At 43.4% G+C, this 20,254-nt stretch overlaps 1 protein-coding gene across 33 annotated transcripts in view; it reads right to left on the bottom strand.

Moving 5' to 3' along the window:
* The window catches only part of PKP4 (plakophilin 4), a 232,555-nt gene that overhangs the window by 19,658 nt on the left and 192,643 nt on the right, over positions 1–20,254 (bottom strand). For all 33 annotated transcript variants that reach the window (XM_070507849.1, XM_070507855.1, XM_070507863.1 and 30 more), the window contains 3 exons: positions 19,935–20,148; positions 4,778–4,961; positions 1,505–1,622 (listed from right to left, as the gene is read on the bottom strand). In XM_070507849.1, coding sequence (XP_070363950.1) covers positions 1,505–1,622; positions 4,778–4,961; positions 19,935–20,148 — 516 coding nt within the window. The remainder of the gene's footprint in view (positions 1–1,504; positions 1,623–4,777; positions 4,962–19,934; positions 20,149–20,254) is intronic.

Raw genomic sequence — 20,254 nt, 5'->3', positions numbered from 1 at the left:
AAACCATTGTAGCACATCAGTGCAGAATGCTTCTGTACTGAACACCAGTGATACTAAATAAACACAGAATATGAAACAACTGCTTTTTACCAATGGGAACTTGAAACAATCTAAAGAAAGAAGGATAATTCTAGAATTTTTGTGGGATACAGAGCGCAGAGCCATCCTCAGTACATCTGAGGATCTGACGTCATGCTGAGTAAAGTGCACAAGGCTCTGGAAGAGGAAATGCCCATTGTTTCTGCTTCAGGGCTGCTGCAGTGGCAGAAATGCACCCAAGCTGCCAGAACCTCACTCCTTACCACTGGAAATCCTCATCATGACAACAGGTGCCACCAACTCCGTCACTGGGCACAGCTTGTCCCCTCAAGTGCCATCCTTGTCTCCTCCTTCCATCTACCAACTCTCCCTTCCCTCTGTGGAAAGTTTCGTGATCTCTTTCTCTGTTGATATTTTGCCTTCTGTGCATGGTCTTTGTTCCTTAAAGTCTACATCAGACCTCTAATTGGGAGGCCAACTGTCACTTCAATTGACAGTGTCTAGAACCAAGTTCAGCTTTTGCCTAGCAGCTCCCCTTCCAACTTGCTTACTCCTCTCAGTTTCCTCTGCAGATCTTTTGGTTCAATGAGGCTCAAATAAAACTTGGCCATCACCTTGAACTCCTTCCCTGCCTTCTCCCCAAGACTACCACTCATCACTCTTCTTTTTCTCTCTTAGAAACAAATTTATGACCCAAGGCCTACATATGGCCTCTACTTTTCAGGCCCATGCTGAACACCAAGTACCCAGCACGTCTTGGAACTCCTGACACTTTCAGTCCATCTTTCCTGTTTCTTCCCACCTTCCTAGCCCCTGCTCCTACAGCAGATCCTGGATGGCTGTCACAGCTGAAAAACGATGAGTAGAATGCCCTGTGCTAGGGTAGGGATGGAGATAAAGGAGAGGAGGATAAGGGGTTCATGCTGGGAATAGACTGACCAGCAGGGCAATAGAGCGAGGGGGTGAAGGCCAAGACTGAGTATGTAGAGGGACATCCAAAGTTGGTGCTGGGGTGAGGGCTGTGGACTGCACTGGGGCAGGAAGGGCAGAGAGGTCGGGGGGATTAGAGTGCCTTGACCAGGAACTTCCATTCAGTAGATACTCCAATACAGACGGAGGTGACTCTAGCAGCATGAGATACAGAATTGGAGGGAACAGCAGCAGAGACAATCACCATGACAATGAGCCCAGGAGAACTACAGAGAAAGTCAGTGCCCTGCCACCCCGTGGTAGGTCCTTTACCACAGGGAATTATTCAGTCTTCATGGTTCTAAGGCTATTTTCTTAAGGTGTCCTGTCCCTGTTAACTTGTGATGTTTAGAAACTCTCCCTTTAATCTGGAGTGTAGCCCAATGAGGAGGAGAGGCTCAAGAATTCCAGAAAGAATCAATGGCATGCAAACAGTGGTGTTAGCAGCTGCTGTCATCTGCCACCACGCCCCTGACATGGCCAGGCAGGCACTGACCTTGCTGTCGTAATCGGACGTGTTCACGCACGTGTGGATCACATACAGCAGTGAGTCCACCAGCCCCTCACAGGATCGCATTTGCTTCCGCGCTTCCTCCCCGGCGGAGCTGAGGTTCCTAAATGGGCAGAGATGTGGCAGCTGCTGAGATGAACAACTTCCTCATTAGCCACCGAGCCTTACCTTCACGACTGGAGAGGACGGACAACAGATAGCAGCCATGCAGATCTGGTGTGAGGAGGCATTTTGAATTTGCATTTTAACATCATGAGAGCTCACAATTACAGCTAGCTCCCCATTATCTGCACAAACAGAAGGGAGCAGGGGCATTTGAATTTTGCATCTCTCTTGTGACAGGCCACTTTCTAACCTCCTAAAATAATCATTTGGGAGACTATCCTCCTCAGTTTCCTCATATGTAAAAAGAAGAGAATAACAACTACCTCATAGGGTTGTTGTGAGGGGTAGATGAGCTGCTGCAGATCAAGCAGTTAGAAAAGCGCCCACCGTATAAAAGGATGCTTGTTAGCGGTGGCTGTTATTTTTAGACATGCTCTGCCTTCCTTGTTAGGCCACAAGGTTCTTGCAGTCCTTTGTGACTATTATAATGTTTTGCATGTAGTAGGTGGTTATAAATGCTTCTTGAATGAACAGAAGAAACATCATTTCTTGTATAAACACTTCAAGTTAAATACGAACATCTGTTTATGCAAGAATTTTCCCCAACTTTTCAATTATAAAAAACTCTGAAAATTCTTTTAGGTCTTACCCATATTGAAATTTTTGATATTAATTCACCTTCATGAATTGATACCAAATTCTAAGGATGTATTTCATGCTCCGTTAACAAGGGTTCTAGGCTAAACGCTGACATTTTGCAAACCTTAGACTAGATAAGGGGAATTTGGAATGACTTTTCTTTTCACCTTTGTTTTTCTGGGTCCAGAGAGACATTGTCACCTGTGGTCCCTTTTCTGTTCTTATCTTGTATCACCTCTCAGCAGCACTCAACAGCTTACCTCTTCTGCTCTCCTGTGAGCTCCTGGGGCCCTATACTCCTCTGATTTTCCTCCCATCTTGCTGCCTTTCCTCCTCAGCCTCTTCTGCCTGTGGTCCCTCTGGAGTGAGCAGGGCTACTTTGGTTCCTTTTTGGCCTCCTTCTGCTCTTTGTTTTTAATACAATCTATGGACCCACGACTCCCCAACATCTATCTTTAACCTAACCCTTCTCTAGAACGCCAGACTCATTTATCCAACTGCTTTCCTGACATTACCACATGGATAGCTAATTAAGCATCTCAAAATGGACATGGCCAGAATTCTCAACTGCTCATCTCTCCACCCTTTCTTCTCCCCTCTGCCTGAGCTTATCAACAGTACTTTCGTGCTCCCAGTCAATCCAGCCAAAGATCTAGGCATTCTCCTTCTTTCTCCCCTTTTCGTTGCTCCTTATATTTAATCTACTAGCAAACCTTGTCAACTCTCCCTCCACAAAATACTCCCAATCCACCTACCTCTCTCCAGAACCTGATCTAGGCCCCTCGCCTCATTTGCCTGGATCTCTACAACAGCCTCATCTTCCTGCCTCCACTGTTGCCCATACTCAGTCTTCCACATGGCAGCCCGAAACCAGTCCCATCACTCCTGTGATGAAAACCCTCTGGCAGCTTCTGACGGCACCTGGAATATAGTATAAACTTCTTCCTCTGATTTAAAAAATGGTACAGAACTGCATGCCTCTCTGTGCCTTGCCCATTAAGCTCCAGCTGCAAGCTCATTCTTGTCCCAGGACCTCCACGCTACCTGTTCTCTTTGCCTAGAATGCCCGTCCTCCTCGCCTCCTGTGCATAGCTCCTTGTGGGACTTCAGATCTAGGCTTAAATTTCACCTCCTATGAGAGACCACCTGACCATCAAAGCAACCACCTAATAACTCTTATGTCACTCATTTTTTTTATGGGACCTGTTATTTTCTTGTTTATTTATTTATCTGTCTTCTTGGGTAGACTGTGGTTTTATGAGAGCAGGGACCTAGCCTGTTTTGTTCATCATTAACTTCACACAGAAGGCTTTCATCAAATGTTTATAGCTCTGAACCACCAGGGGAGCCTGAGTACGCGTCCTGCCTCTGGGCTTTCCTGGAAGCCTGGCAGGCTAGCTGAGGCTCGGTCACAGCCTCCCTGGATCCAGGTGAGGGGAGAGGATGAGATGCTCTCCTAGGAATCATCAGTAGGCCATATGACCTGCTCTGAGATGCAGGCATCTGAGTTAGAGAGCTGGCCTGTTTTCCAGGATCCTGACCCTCTCTCATACCCTTCTCCAACTTCCTCTCTCCACCTCCTTTCTAATTAGGGGCTGACAGTCACCTGGCACAATAGTAGAAGGCTTCAGAGCAGCAGCTCGGGCCCCTCCCTCCCTCTCTCAAGCTTTCTGGTGTAGAGATGCTCAGACATCTTGGCTCAAAAGTTAAATGGCGGCCACTGTGTGTCAGACAACACTAAGCCCTTTATATAAGCCGACTCTTCACAACTCTGAGATGGTACTATTATCCCTATCCTAAAGATGAGGAAACCGAGGCTCAGAATGGGACGTAAGCCAGGCTGAGGCCAGAGCACATCTTGTTGTCACCATGCCTCTCTGGCCCAAGGCTTCTGTTTCAAGTTCCCAGGGCATTGTAAGGCTGGAAAACTGGGCAGAAATTGAGCTGATGAGTGTTAATGGCAAATAATAAGCAATATTGTGTACACGTAAAGGAAGCTTCATGGATTTTAAATTCTAAAGATAAAGACTGAAAATAGTATTCGGGCTTATTTTCATTTATTTATAAAACTCAAACCCAGTAATTGTTTAAACCACACTTTTTTGTACTCTTTTAAAAGCAAAAAGGTTCTAACCATCACATTTTGAGTTTAAGCAAAAACCAGGCTGCAAACACATTAAGCAATCAGAATGCAATAACCAGAAAAATGCTGTTAAAGTGGAAAACACTGGAATTTTGGCAGTAATTTCAGGCTGAGGGGGCCTTTTTGATTAATTCACAGAAGAGTCATTTCTAAGACAACATCTTCTTTAGGCCAATAGTCTGTGCTGATGGTGTTTTCCTCACAGGATAACAAAGTCCAATGGCCTGAATTTTGAAACAAACTTGGAAACTAAGACAGCTGTTAATAAAATGAAGTAAATCTTTCTAAAATCAATTTACCTATGATACTATTGTAATTATCTGTGTAATTAATACACAGAATTAATTGGAAAGAAGAAATAAAGAATTTACCTCAGACAACCTGTCGTATTACGCAGAACGAGGGAAGTCTGAAATTTAATTTTATGATCATCATCAAAAGAAGAGTTATTCCATCCAGAATGTGGAACAATCACAGTGTTTGTTAAGGTTGAGAGAGCATCTCGAATGATTGTCATCTTTACGGCATCACATGAGGATAAATTCCAAAGAACTCCTAAAAAATGAGATTTAAAAAATCAAACAATTGGAGATCCTGCAGTTTTAGAAATAAAACAAACATATCAGCCTTAATTGATGTGAACTCAGTCTGTTCCAAAGCTAATTTACAGCCTATTTACTGGAGATGGACCCCTAATAAAAGTTGAGTGAACATATGTGAACTTCCGGCAGTATATTTCAAACTCACAATATTCCCTCTCTTAAGTTTTAGAGCCTATGTATTTAACCCAAAAGATGACTGTGGCTTTTGCAAAGCAAATTAGAGTTACTCTGTGGGGGGCTGGGGGGTGGGGGGGGTTACAATCCAACCACGGGTCATAACTGTGGCTCACTGCATTGTCCCTTACATTCAATGTTCTGTGTGACAAACCATTTTTAGAATTTAGTTCTTGGAAAAAGTTTCTCTTACTTGAAAGACTGACATGTTTCTCTTCATCTTGCTTCCTTTTCTTACTTTTGCTACTGGGAAGCTCAAGCCTAAATATAATGTGTGCAGTAACTTTACTGGCACAGGGGGTGGTTACATTTGCTTCATCTTCCTTATTTAGATAAGGTTTAAACATTTCTATTTCCACTTTAAGAGTTTTATTACCATGTGTTTTAGAAGTGCAAGTTACTGCCATTTGCTTTTGGATATAGGCAAGATTCACAATAAATTAAAAGTCACCTGTACTGTAATTCGTATCAAGATTGCTAGGGTAACAGACCTTAAATGTAGCTTACTAGAGTGTTATCTAAATTGTTAGCATATTAGAAGACCTTATGTGTCAACTATGAGATAGGTTAAATTATTGTTTTAGCACACATTTTCTAATTATTACTCTCTCAGAAATTAGAGAAAATTCAGGATTATACCTACTCTAATAGCATTTTCACATCAATGTGTTTTCCTAAGTAAGAGGGAAGCAGGTGCAGGAGAAATGGTGCAACTGCTTTTCTCTGCACTTGGAGCTCTATATTCCTGATGCATCCTTGGCAAGTTGCTAGTCTGCACAGTGCTCTTAGAACTATCAACACAGAAATGCTTGTGGCCCTGTGGAGGGGAAGCAGTTGCAAAGTCTGCCCATGTCCATGGGAGCATGTCAGGCTTGCGAACATCATGAATCCAGAATGCTGGGCCAGAGACAAGACCGAGAACTGCTCCTCCAGAGAACTGCATGGTGACCCAAGGAGCTGGCTTGGAAATTGTCTGCTCAGCCTTCTTGGGGCCTGGCGAAACTGCAGGGCCCTTTATAAAGGAGGGAAGTGTGAGAGAGCTGACCGGGACTTTTTTCTTTTTGGAGGAAGGAGAGGTACGAGCAAACCGCTAGAATGGAAGATGGGAAACACTACTGCCTATAAACCTGAGGACCGTCCCCCTCCCTGGCACGTCTGCCCTGACCCAGCCACACACTACAGAGGAAATGGTCAATAACAGTGGCTAATGCTTGGGCTGCGTGCTGGGAAAACGCTCTGGGCCCTGTGCTCTGTGTTCTGCTCTGCCCCTGGCCCACTTGTCTCTTCTTTCACTTGGCTTTGACTCTGGACCTCGCTGACTGGGTTTCCCTTGTTCTCCGAAGACTTTCACCATTCTCTGCTCCTACCCTCTGCGGTGGGGCAGCCCACCATAACCACAGCCTTTCAGGACCTCGGCCTCAGCGGTGGCCCATTTAGTTAGGCCCAGACAGGGAGGGGGACTTAGACAGTTCAGAATCAGCAGAAGTAGAGACCTTGCTTTGTCTCTGAAAGCTTGCTCTGTCCACCATGACAGACCTTTGCTTACATAATTATCTTGGGGCGCAGAACAGATGAGTCCTAGTAAGACGGCAGCACACACTGCAGGTGCTCACGAAATGATTTTAAATCCCACAGGTGGAGTTATTTCTCATGGATTCTGATAAAATTGCCTAGGTGTTCTACATAAAATGCTTTTAAATTGTGCTCCCTGGATTCTGGCGGTTTCGCTGGACTCACGGGGCAGCCATGTGAGGAGTCGGGGGAGAACTGGAGGAAGGGCTCCGGATCCACACCCCACTTCACCCAGAGCAGCTCCACACTTACCTGTTCTCAATACTGCGCTTCATCGTGTGTTTCTGTTTGAAAAACGGGTTTTGAAAAGCACTGTCATAGCAGAAAAGTATCAGAGGACTGATGACCACAGAAGGTACCTGGAAGCTAAGGATGAGAAACCTGTCTCTGGAGGTCTGTCCTGACCCAAATCACAGGAGGAGGGAAGAAGACAGAAGAAATAGTGGGTTGAGGCATAGAAAGGCGGGGTGATAGAGGCTGCCGTGAATGAGGTTTTAACATTTCCTGATAACGAGGTCAACCATACTCAACCCAGGGCACCTATGGTAACTGCTGGGGCATGAGGCTAGCCACAGTGGCAGCATGTGGCCCAGAGGCCACTGGCAGGGAAAGGTCATTTCCTAACCTCCCTTGCTGACAATTTTATAACATGATTCCTAATGCCTTTGGAGCAAATTCTCTTTCTGTCAAAGCCTTTCAAATTCCTCACTCCACGTAATTCAACACACGGGGGAGAACTGCATTTTCCAATAAGCTAAGTTCTACTTCACAGAATAAACGCATTCCAGTAAAGCTAACTGGAGGGCAAGGTTTATGGAAAGTAAAGCCTATCATGCCATAGGCTATAGCTGTAAAATTAGATACAGCTCTACAGAAAATTAAAACACTGTGAGTCACAAACTTCGGGTGAAAATACAACTAAGAAGAGGGGTGGTTTTCTAGCATATCAGATCTTGCAGTTGATGCCTAGAAGTTCTCTGATTGCTGGCAGAAAAGCTGCTTTTTCATGGTTCCACCTCCACTCCTGGCAACTTCAAAGACCTACCTCTGGCAAGAGGGTATTTCCCAGATTTGTAGATTCCCCTGATTTTCCGCGCTGGGCCTAGAATTTTGTCCTGCTCTTCCTACTCCTCACCAGGCATTTAGAACGATCAGTGGAGTTATACACCATCCTGCAGTTTCCTATTAGCCATTTCATCTACATGGGATCGGACGGTATGAATGTTCCTAAGTCAATATAAACAACAGTAATATCACCATTTACTGTGGTTTTACTCTGTGCCAGGATTGTGTGCTTCACCTGTGATAACCTTAATGAGTCAAGCCACACAAGCACAATTTAAAGTTCATTAGGCAAGTATAACGAGGAACAAATACTCTTATCATCATCCATTCTTTTATATGTCCTGTTACATGTTCGCAGGGCACATAATAGATGCTAAAAAATATTTATTGATGGATCCAATTTAATAGCCTGGATTGGTTCTAGATTTCCCTTTTACTGCCTGCCTCTCAGGCTAAACTTGTATTCCTTCCCCTTCATGGCTTTTCTTAAAACTGAGTATTCAGTAGCATCTTTAAGGTCTGTAACTATGGGGAGAGGGCAAAACAATCTTCTGCAGCCTTCAGGGAATTTGCCAGCATAGATTTGCCTGTCTTTCACGCGAAGACCAAAACACATGGTTGTTGAAGCCACCATCCTCGCTGCGGGGTTAGGAGAAGCCCGTTGCTGCTCCACCTCCCAGAACCAGAAGTTAGGAGTCACACCAACATGCCAGAATCCCCATCCCTCAAACTGCAAAATATCAAGGATCAGTGTTGCCCAATTATAAAATGTTCAATTATTTAAAAATATGTAACCCTTCAGTAGACAAGCTGACTGTGCTATCTGTTGGTCAACTGATATGACTTAATGATCATAAAACCAGTCTACTATAGAAAATTTAGGCTTTCATTTCTACAACTTCAAAAAATGTCCAAAATTATTCTTGACCAGGGAAAAGGAAAGATTCTATTTGTGCTAAGTCTGTGGCATTCAAGGGACCCACACAAAGGCAGCTTTGTCATCCTGCACTACGAGTTATACCATCCCTTTAATTTTATACTTTACCATGTAACGCAAAGACCTACAACATTTGGCGTGGATTTTACTAGCCACTTTGAACATCAAAACAAGTCTCAAGACATTGGTTTTTCTTTCCCTCTTTCTATTTCAAAAATAAGGTTATGGAAAGCCAAAACAACCAGTTCTGATCAACCAATAACAGATAAAGACGGTTCAACTAAACTTAAAAGCCTTAGCTATGGACTGATTAATTTGGCTTTTTTACTCAAAGTAAAAAGCACCATTCTTAAGACTGGCTAATAATACCTGTGTGCACTCCATCTCACTAAGGTAGTAATAGAACAATGTGCTCTCCACTTAGTCTGTCTCGGCCTTCATTTAATGGGTCAGGAAGAATGTTGCTAGAGCAGGAAGTAATGAGTAGGAATCACACCAACTCCCAGAAGCAGCTAGACTGATGAGAAATAGAGAGCTGGGGGATTAGCATTCTCCATCAGCATGATAAACCTCCAGCTCTGACATCCTCACACAAACCGGCTTCAAAAATATTTAGCAGCACACTCCATTATCTCCTGGTTTCTAGAAAGTTAAAAATAAACTATAATTTGGTTTAGGAAGCTTGAGGTTTCTATTTAATTTAAAGCAATTAGCTATTTGTTGTGAGGACTAAGAATATACATATACAAACTAATTTAGAAAATATTAGGGAATTTCCTGCACGTTATTGCAGAAAACGCTGCTTATTCTCTACCACAGGAAAAAGCACACATAATTATGAGTAACCAATAATCACAATGAAATACTGCCATGAGAGATGAAAGTTCATTTTCCCCACAAAGAATGAATAAAGTAATTAAAATACCATTTCACATAAATCCTACGCTGCAGAATTTTGAAAGAGCTCACGTTTAAAACGAGCTTTATAGCTACTCTAATGGCCAACTGATAATTTTATAGTCAAATTAGAAACTGATTTGACTGATTAATTAAAATAGCGCTATTTGAAAAATGTATTTCTTAAAGGACATTAAAAACCAACCAAACAGCATTTGGAAATTGCTATTTCTCTGGTAGTAGCATAAATACCTAATAGCCTACACAATTCTTTTTCTTTCTGATATGAGAGAAATCTAAAACCATTAGTTTTTACATAGCATTCAATTTATGTCCTATTTTCTAATTACCAAAAAAGCCCCCAAACACCACAAGCGTCTGCAGGCATTACCAAAAGAAAAATAAACTAGCCCAAAGCACTAGTGCGCTTCAAACATCACCACTGGACACGACCCCGCATTTTCTTTCATGAGCTAGCTTCCTTCTCATTATCTGTTCTTGACGTTCTTGTTTCAGTCATGCTCTTTCACAAGATGGCCACGAGGGACGTCAAACCACCCAAGCCTTCGGAGTGTGAAGAGTATTAAATCAGAGAACAGATGATGAGGTCGTGGCCCCTCCGTTCCTGGCACAGAGTGAGTGTCATGACAAGTCACTCTCATGACTATGCTTCGGCTCTCCCGGGTCAGGCACACTGCCTGGTCTATACGTTCATCATCTCCCGGCAATTCTGCATCTATGGGCTCCTTGGAACAGGCTGGTGTCATGCATACTCATCCTGCTAGCATTCTTGATAATGAGGGTAGCAATATTAGACTAACAGTGAAAATATAAAACAAGGCTGAAGACTGTATATGAACGTCAGAGTGTGTGTGCATCTCATAAACCCCCAGTCCGTGGGCAACAAGGCAGGAATGTGGCCTCTGAACCTAGGGCTCCTGCCTGCTCCTAGCACATGACTCCACTGTTACTCCCTAGACAGTCTCCCGCTGAGACACTCTGGATCTAGCAAAAACGCCTCTCCATTTCTTCTCTATGTAGCTGCCCCTGATGCTCTCCCCTAACCCCGGAAGGGTTTTTATAATCCTCTGTGGCTTTTTTGGGGAATAGAGTGATGTCAAGATGCTATGGCCACCTGCATTCCTGTCCATTACAGCCACACACCTCATGTCTTTTAGAATCATGTTACTTACACTCAAGCATAGTATAGACCTGCACTGTCCAAAATAGTAGCCATTAGCCACATGTGGCTATTGAGCACTTGAAATGTGGCTAGCCCAAACTGAGATGTGCTGTAAGTGTAAAATACACATTGGATTATGAAGACCTGGTATGAAAAAAAAGACTGTAAACATCTCATTAATAATTTTTCTTTTTTCTTTTCTTGAGGAAGATTTGCCCTAATGTCTGTGCCTATCTTCCTCTATTTTTTGTACATGGGTTGCCGCCACAGCATGGCCACCAACAAGTTGTGTAGGTCCACAACCAGGCACTGAAACCAGGCTGCCAAAGTGGAGTGTGCCAAACTTAACCACTAGGCCACAGGACCAGCCCCTCATTAATTATTTTTATATTGCTTATAAGCTGAAGTGATTATTCTGGAACTATTGGGCTAAAGAAACTACATCATTAAAATAAATAACACTTTTTCCCCCCTTTTTAATGTCTCTACTAGGAAGTTCAGAATTACACATGTCCTGTATTACACTTCTTCTGGAAAATGCTGGCAGACTCTTGTTCACTTTATGCCAGACTCTAAGGCAGACACGTAGGCGAGTCCTCTGCTCTCAGGAGGCCTTGCCACAAACAGTTACAACACAGGGCAGCCACGACAAAGCATTCAGGAGTAGGAAGAGCAACAGGCACAGCTCGCAGGTTGTTTGTGCCACATGTCCACATCAGTCCTAACAAAAACGCCGAGCCGCAGGCACTGTGTTTACCACCGGGGAGGCTGGTACTGGGAGGGGTGACTTGCCTGGGGCCACAGAGATGGAAGGAAACAAGTGGATCTGACTCCCAAGCCCACACCCATCCCCTGGCACCACGCTGCCTCTCCCTGGATGTTCTTCTGAGCACAGAAACCTCTGTCTGGTAGAATCAGAGATCACCATATCTGAGCTGGAGCGTGAAGGGCAGAGGTCGGGAAATGCACGTGGGGCTGGGGAAGCCCTTCCAGGTGGACTGTGGCCCTAGGGGCAGCAGGAGTGGGGAGCCTCGAGGCTGGGGCTGGCCTAGAAGGTGAGAACAGGGGCTCCAGATTTGAACTGGCAGGTGGGGAAGCATGGAAGGCAGGGTCAGGTGTGACCGCAGGGATGATGGTGAGGCTGATGGACCAGAAGCAGAGCCTACTTACCGGGCCAGCAGTTTACGGGGGATGTGATGAGGCCCTGAAGGAGTGAGGGGCTGGGAAGGCAAAGAGGAAGGGAGAGTGCTCATAATGAGAATTTGGAGCTTGGTGCAAGCTGCAAACTGAGGGTGGCGGCAAAGATGAGCCAACAGTCTGGCATGTGTGTGAGAATACGGTGCTGTTAACAGAACTGAGGAAATCGAGGGGGGAAGGGGAACAGAGCAGTACAATAAAAAATATCTGCCATTCGTGGCTTCAGGCAAATCACTCAAGCTTTCAACCAGGACTGGAATGCTGTGAACAAATTATGAAACTGAAATGGAATTGAAATAATGGGAAAGCAATTATTACGAGAGTGGGACAAAAGTACTTTCTTCAATTACAGAAATGCCTTTCTCTCAATAAACTGAGGAAAACAAGTCATGGCGGTGTATAAACATTCCCAGGGTGCCTAAGGTGCCACCATCTCAGCAGAGTTCCTTAACTTGTGCAGTGGCCCCCAGGGCCTGGTCCTGCCTTAAAGGCCTACGCCCCTGCAGCCTGGCTAGGCCTGCTTGCTGCATGCCCTGCAGGCGGCACAGCTGGCCTCCGGGGTGGTGGGCGGTCCTGCTGCCCTGAGGGCTGGTCCCACAGGGAGGCCTGGCCCAGCCAGTCTGGGGGGACCTTGCCTTGTTCCCCTGGTTGCTCCCTGAGATTTCCTGCACATGGCTAGTGCATGCTCCATGTCAGGCATGGGAAAGCTCACTCAGGCCATAGTGGTCACTATCTCGGGTTTCAGCAGCAGTAGTGAGCAGGTGCTCAGGTGATCTGAGCGGAGTTTCCCCGGAGCAGGCTGTGTGGAATGGAAGGCCTGGGCTAGCTGCAGAGGCTGCACATGGTGGGGCCCCAGCCTACATACTCAATTTGAAGGGAATCACTCCTGCTGTTTAAATTTTTCCCCAGCCAAAGGACACAAGTGAGAGATCTTTGGTGTCTTTGGAGAACATAAGGGTTAGTCTACATTTCTGTGATTTTTCAGGTACAAAGGGGATCACAGCACCTTTGAAAAGATGTATCAATTTCTAGAGATACATTTACAGACTCACATTTGCATTTCAACATATTCTTTATTCTAAGTAATTTTCCAACTTCATGGGTAGGTTGAGAGGATTAATGACACAGTGTACTCATACAGTGCTACGTACCCTGGAAAGGCATTTCCACCAAAAAGAAATCAGCTTACGGTTTAGAAATGCTGACTGAGACCTGCCTGCAAGGGATGTAAAGGCTGGTTCTTTCTGTTCGTATAAGGGAACACGTCACATGAAGGGAAACGCTCCTAGGAAATCGCTATGATGCAGAGGTGGCAGCGAGGTGGTGACCCAGCCACCCTGGTTCTTCCTCAGGTCACTTTAGCCCCCGACACAACATTAGGTCATTTACACTACCACAGAGATTTATGTGAGAAAAAGTCACCGCAGTTGTATGTTCCACAGCTGACTTTTACGTGTTCCAGGAATGTGCTAATTCCTTTCTATCTGCACTCCATCTTCAACCCAGCGGAAGCTTGGAGACAAAAGTGCCTCCAGTCCTAAGTGACGGGAAATCAGACAGACTCAGAAACTGCAGAGTACTTGAGGGATATGGGCCGGGGTCTCTTGGAAATCTTCTTTTTAGATTTTCTTCATATGCCCCCATCTTCCTCGCATGTACAGGCTGTCCAGTCGACCAAGGAGTGCATCATTATGCGGCTTCTCTGGTGCTGGGAAATTCTACTCTGAGGATGGTTGACCACCCGAGGTCTGGAGGGACCTCTGAGTCTCTCACTTGACTGCCTCATTTTGCTCAGCATTCAGAAGCCTACACTCAAAATAGGTCATATTCCACTTGTGGGGTTGAATCTCTTCATTCTCAGACTATCAATCTTGAAATACAAAACTGAAATCACATTTCATGTGTTTTCTAAGCAACCTCAAGATTTATGATTACACCTGATCACTAGTTTGATGTGACTGCATAGTGGCCAAACTCAAGGATATTTCTCTATTCTCCTGGGAGAGATTCAGAGAGTAAAGGACATTGTGGGATTTTTTTCTTTTCCCTTTCTGGTGGTAATTTGAAAGATCAAGGGAAAAGACATTTGAAAATGGGCATTGGCATCCCTAGGTTTCGCTCCTGCTCAGCACTTCTTGGGGGCCCGGGGATGGGCTGGGGCGGGCAGAGGCAGGGGCAGGCAAGGACCAACTCCAGCCCGCACATCAGAAACCCAAACTCGGGACTCGCCCGTCCAACTTCTCCGGACCCCAGCTTCTCAAAGGGGCAGAATAGATGATTTCTTTAGGGTTCTTTCCAGTTTAAAGTTCTGGGACTCTGAACTAAGAGTTGTTCTATTTATAATACAGTGTTTTGTCTTGTTACCAATTAAACTTCTTTTGTTTGCCATTTTATTTTTCATTACCAATTTTTACGGTCTGAAACATTAAGTAAATAAGAGTGTACGTGTTTCTGTTGCTATGGTTTTAGAAAGTGGCCAAATGATAAGGAGCCTCCTGACTTGGGCTGAGAATTGGGAGGGGACGTTGCTAGATTTCTGAAAATGACCCATGTAGCTGCTGACAGCTCTGGTGACCCACAAAGGCAGGACAGAAGGTAACAGGCCAACTCCTTTCTGGACCAGAGATTAAATGACTGTCTTGAAGGCATACTAATTAGGCCAAGGGGACAAGTTTAGTAAATTATTTCATCCTGTAATGGCACGTCACAGTCCAAAAGGCTGAATGCATGCTCACTAAGCTCCTGTTCTTCATTTGCTAAACTTTAGCCCGGCCCATCTACCCTTCCTTAGTGCACACTCATCATTTTCTAATCAATTTACTGTCTAATTAGAAATATGGAGCTAATGATCAGGAAGGGAATATGCCTAACTCCATGTTCTGCATAGTGTCTGGAATCCATTGCTGGCATCCCAAAATTTTTAAATAAACAGTGTGGAAATATTTTACTTAGCCATATGGATGAATAATCAGTTGCTAAATTGGAAGGAACGTGAATATAACAGCAATGTAAACAAAGTCTATTATTATTCAAGAACAAAGGCTACCTTTTGGTATTTGAGACCAGTGTTAATGAGGGGTAAGAGAAGTGTGATGGTTTTGGGACATCTGGTGCATTAAAAGGTAGGCCTCCAGATTCTGTGCAATATCTTGAATTTCTATAGCTTTAAAAAATGATGCTTTCAGGATGCTCAATAACTTGAAACTCATATTTCCCAGCTTAGAAACACTATTTAATTATCTTGAACAAATGAGTTCAACATCTCTTTTCTAGTGACAAGATGTTCCAACTTTCCATCCATAGTTTGTGGCCCAGCAGACATTCATTTTATAACCCAACTGGGGGAACCATCCTTCATCCAGCTTTCAAGTCTAAGCACAATAAATGCAAAATGTACCTTCGTAATAAAAAAAAGTCTCACCCTGAGCACCCACATATATCAACAACTACTAGAAGAAAAGCTCATTAGCTTTCAACCTGGAAAATGTTCAACACAATGAAGAAAACACAAGAATCATGTTACATATTAGAGAACTACTTTAATTAACAATGACAGCCATACTCTTGGGAAAATATACTTGGCAAAAAAGTCTTTTTCCTTTTTTTCCATGCAAGTAAAGATGTGGCCAAATAAGCAGGCCCTGGGCAATTATTACATTTAAAGCAAAGGCGAGGCATCTTTTTAAAAGAATAGCTAAAATTTCTTTATTTAAGTACATTAAAAATGCTAAACTGAAGCAAACAGGACTAGAAAAAAAGATTTTGGAATAATAACTAGGTTGAATTACTTAATATTAAGAATAATAGAATACCTAGTTTCAAGAGGATAGTACAATAATCCAAATAATGCAATATTTTGAACATGACAGTTCACTGTGTTTTATCATCTCATCGTCCTAAGTTGACTATCGTTTCCACTGAAGGATTCTTAGGCTGTACCTACAAAGCCAAGCATAGTGCAAAGTCAGCCAGGACCATAGTAATTTGTGGATGACACTGGCAGAACACGGAAATTTGGAAGGATAACGTTCTGTTTTCAAACGGGGTTTTATAGGAGATAGGCAGCTGATAGGGAATGCTGAGTGACGTGGTCACATAGCGCTCTGCTGCCCATGTTTGGAGCAGACATGCTTTAATGAGGATGGTTCCGACTTTTCTGGTTGGGAGAGGTCTGAGAGGGTGGATTTAGGGCCATTCTGAGGCAGAATGAACTCCTGAGGGCTTATCTTCTTGCCTTCTCAAGACATCTCAAGTCTTCTTGTTGCCTTCTGGATAGCTCTGCTACTCAGCCTGAACCCCACAAAGCAATGAGCTCCCTATTCCTAGCAGTTCAAGCACATGATGGGCAGCTGTTTGTGTGGAAGCTGTGCAGGCGATTCATGCAATGATGGCTGATTGGGAAAAACGGATTTTGAGGTCCGCTCCAACCCTGTGATCCTATGATTTAAAGACAGCTTATGAGTATTTGACCTGAGGAAGAGTTAATGAAAGTGCTCAAGGCTCTCTTGATGTTGTCATGCTTTAAAACCTATCAGGGATTAGTCATTCTTAAAATATTACTGAACATCAGTTAAGGTTCGTACCACTAAATTTTGGAACTGAGACATGGAAATAAATAACTTTTCTTGTCTTTATAAATCTTGGCCTACAAATATATGTATACATACAACACACACACATAAGCAACTATGCTAAATTTACATTATGACTTGGTAGTTTCATATTAGCTAGATGATGTTTATACACAAATCAAACTGAGGCTGACATTTACTTTGGAACTGGAAATTCACTTCTGACGTCCACTGGTCCAACTCCTTTATATATGGCATCTGAGTGAAGTGTTTATATACTGTCACTCCCGTTCTGAAGCAAAGACTACTTTTGAAGAGAACATTTCATAAGCAATCAGGTTCATACATCAGCTTAAAAGTATGGCCAAAAAAAATACTTCTTAAAGCCTGAAAGCTATTGGCAGCTGCTTCCAAAAAAGAACTATCAGAGGTCGTTGCTAGTTTTACATTGGCAGCAATGCCATCTATTGGGGAAACAGCTCTTTTTGCATTAGGAACCTCTCAGAGCCTCCTTTCAAGCCCAGGGTCCATGTCTTAAAACATCTCATGCTCTCAGCGACTAGAAATGATGAAACATGGAGGAGCGCATCTAAATTAGCACTCACATCCAGGGTGTGCACCAGGTAAATTAGTACATAAAAGCCCTTAGCAGTGAAGTCTGGTTCGACTTCAAACAAATTTGATTTATTTTCAAATGCAAAAGAAACCACCAAACTTTCATGTACTTTTCTTCCCATTTATCATTAACTCTTACAAATTCCTTGAGCTCAGCACAGGAAAGGCACTGCAACAGATTCTTCCAAGGGAAAAATCTCAGAAAGAAAAATCCAGCAGAGACTTACTCCTCCTGTGAGATATCATGACAGAAGAGAAAAAAGCTGCACATCAAGGATGTAAGGACCAAGTCGTGAGAAATCTAGTTAATCAAAAGAGAAGCAAATCTGAGCAGAAGCTGTGCTTCTAACATCAGGTTGTCCCTGGGTCACCTCTGACTCGCCGGGGAGCTCACATGGATCCCTCAGCCTCGTTGGCTGTACAGGGGTGTTACTGGGAGAGGATACCTGGACATTACACAGTGAGTTCAAAGGGGGAGGAAAGAAACATCAAACAAGGAAAGAAAACACTCACATACTGCAAATAACACTGCATCCTTTACGCCTCCATAACACAATCACAGCGAAAGGCTAACTTCTGGGAGGGATATGTCTATATTCTTTTCTCTACTTCATTTAGTTTGTTCTAATTTTCATTTTATACACACGTACATTCACATGTACGTGTGTATAAATATTTTTTAGTGTGAGAGCGTGAAGTGCCTCAAAAGCATTTTGGAAAGACGGAGTATATACTAATGCATCAGTATCTAATTTAGATGTGTTAAACCATTAATACTCAAACTACACTAAGGCAGGCAGTCCAATCCAGAGTTGAAGATTATACATAAAGTGTATTTTACCTTTAGCACCTAAATTTCATGCCTTATTTAGAACACAGGGTACTGTATCTTGAAAATTAATAACTTATGAGAAAGCTGATTCGCCTTAAATATTAGGTTCCTTATGGTTTGCTACATTCTCAAGTGTTACTGAATTATACCTGACAGAACCTCGACCTCTGATTTCATAACAGGAGGCAGTGGGGAAGGGGATTAATCTTGAAAAGTGCTATTAAAATTTTTTAAATTAAATTTTCAAGCATGAAAAATAATATAGCAATTATAAAACACACGCCCAGGTACCCACCATCTAGCTTTGTTAAATATTAACATTTTATCTTGTTTCAGAGTTCTTTCTTTTTAAAGAAACAGAGCCGGGTTATACTTTCCAATTCCATTTTCTCCCATGCCCCCACCAAGAGAACCATTATCCTGAAGCTATCTTGTATCATTCCAATGAAAAATTTTAACTTTACTGCATATGCATATATGAAGAAATAATTTATAGCCTCAAACTGCATATTTAAAAACTTTACACAAATAGTATCATGCTGCACTTGTTATTCTGGAAATGTTTCCAGAGATTTATCTATGTTGCTACAGATAGCTCTAATGCATTTATTTTAACTCTGTATATGTGCTTTCATTGTGTGAACGTACTGCCATTTATTTAGTCATTTTCCTACCAATGAATACTCAGTATTTCCCCCTAATCGTCTATGATAAATAATGTCGTCATTAATTTGCACCATCAGTCTTTCACTTGGACCACAAGCACTCTTGAATCCCTGATGGTGCTGCAATGGCCAGTCTCTCAAGCTAAGGCATCACTCAGTTCCTCCGGGTCCCTCACTCTCCAATGGTCTCCCACTGGACCATCATGCCTTGACCATGAACTCTTTCTCTAATTGCTCCCTCTTCTCCATCGCCAACCCCTTCTATTACTGATACACTTCAAGTTGTTATCTCTAGACTACTGAGCTCCTCTTGGCCTCTCAGTTGCAGGCTCATCTCCTTCAAATCCACCCTCCACCCCACTGCTCGCTGGAAGAATGCATTTAAAAGCCCAAACTGGCTGAACCATGTGCTAGAATCACTCCCACTGCATGTGGGACACAGGTTCCTCACCAAAGTTCCCCAAACCAGGCTTGCATTTCTCTCTGGCCTGGCCTCCCTCCAGCATCCTCCTGCTGGTAGCTCTATCCTTGTATCCCATGCTGGCTCCAGGCCTCTGCGTCTGACTGGAAATATCTTACCCAGCCAATGCCTCCTCATCCTTTAGCACAACTTTGGTTTCACATCAACCAGGGAACCTCCCTGCCCATTCTCTGTGCTCCCAATGCAACCTTGAACGAGTCCTGGCACTTGTCACTTTTCACTGACATTCACAGAACCACATGTCTTCCTCCTGAGTCCGAGGGCTCCTTGAGAGCAGGGACTGAGTTTTATTCATCCTTACATCCCCAGGACCTGCGAAAGTGCTGAGACACTAACAGGCCTTCAGCTACTGGCTGAACTGAAATGGAAGATAGCCAATCCAGTACGTATATTTTATTTTCATAATAAAGGAGAGGCAAGCTATATGAAACAAGTAGATTTACTGTGAAATACATAAAAAATGAGGTACTCAGTCCTCTATAAACAAGACATCTGTGAGTGATGCTTATGCATTAATAAGTCCAATAACTGATAGGAGATTGACAGAGATGTCGCTGTAGCACTGCACGTGCCTCTGTATCATGAGATTGCACTATACCCAGGCTTTGTCATAGCTGTGCAATACAACATCATCTACCACCTAGAACCTCCAACTCCTTCACAAGGCCCCCACACAAGGGCACAGTCTAGATGGTTTGCAACATTTCCTCCAGGACAGGAATACATTCTTTACCCACCTGTAACAAGCTCCCTGACTTCTGCATCAACAGATTTTCTCAACAGTCGCAACAAGGCAGGTATTCCACCAACATTCTTCATTGCTATTTTATTTTCATCTGTCGACTTGCCAAAAACAAGGTTTCGGAGGGCACCACAAGCATTCTTCTGAACTTCCAAAACTCTGTGGTCCAAAAGGTCAACGAGATGCTTGATTCCCCCTAACCTACATACCTAGAATGAAAAATATCAGGGACCAGGCCTAAGTGACATGATTCACCAGTGAGCAAACAGAAGTCGGTTATGGAAAGATCATGGGAAATGGACAACTCCAGATCAT

This window comes from Equus asinus, chromosome 4, assembly GCF_041296235.1.
Source record: "Equus asinus isolate D_3611 breed Donkey chromosome 4, EquAss-T2T_v2, whole genome shotgun sequence".
NCBI classification, from domain to species: domain Eukaryota; kingdom Metazoa; phylum Chordata; class Mammalia; order Perissodactyla; family Equidae; genus Equus; species Equus asinus.
This window is presented reverse-complemented; position numbering and strand designations above follow the sequence as displayed.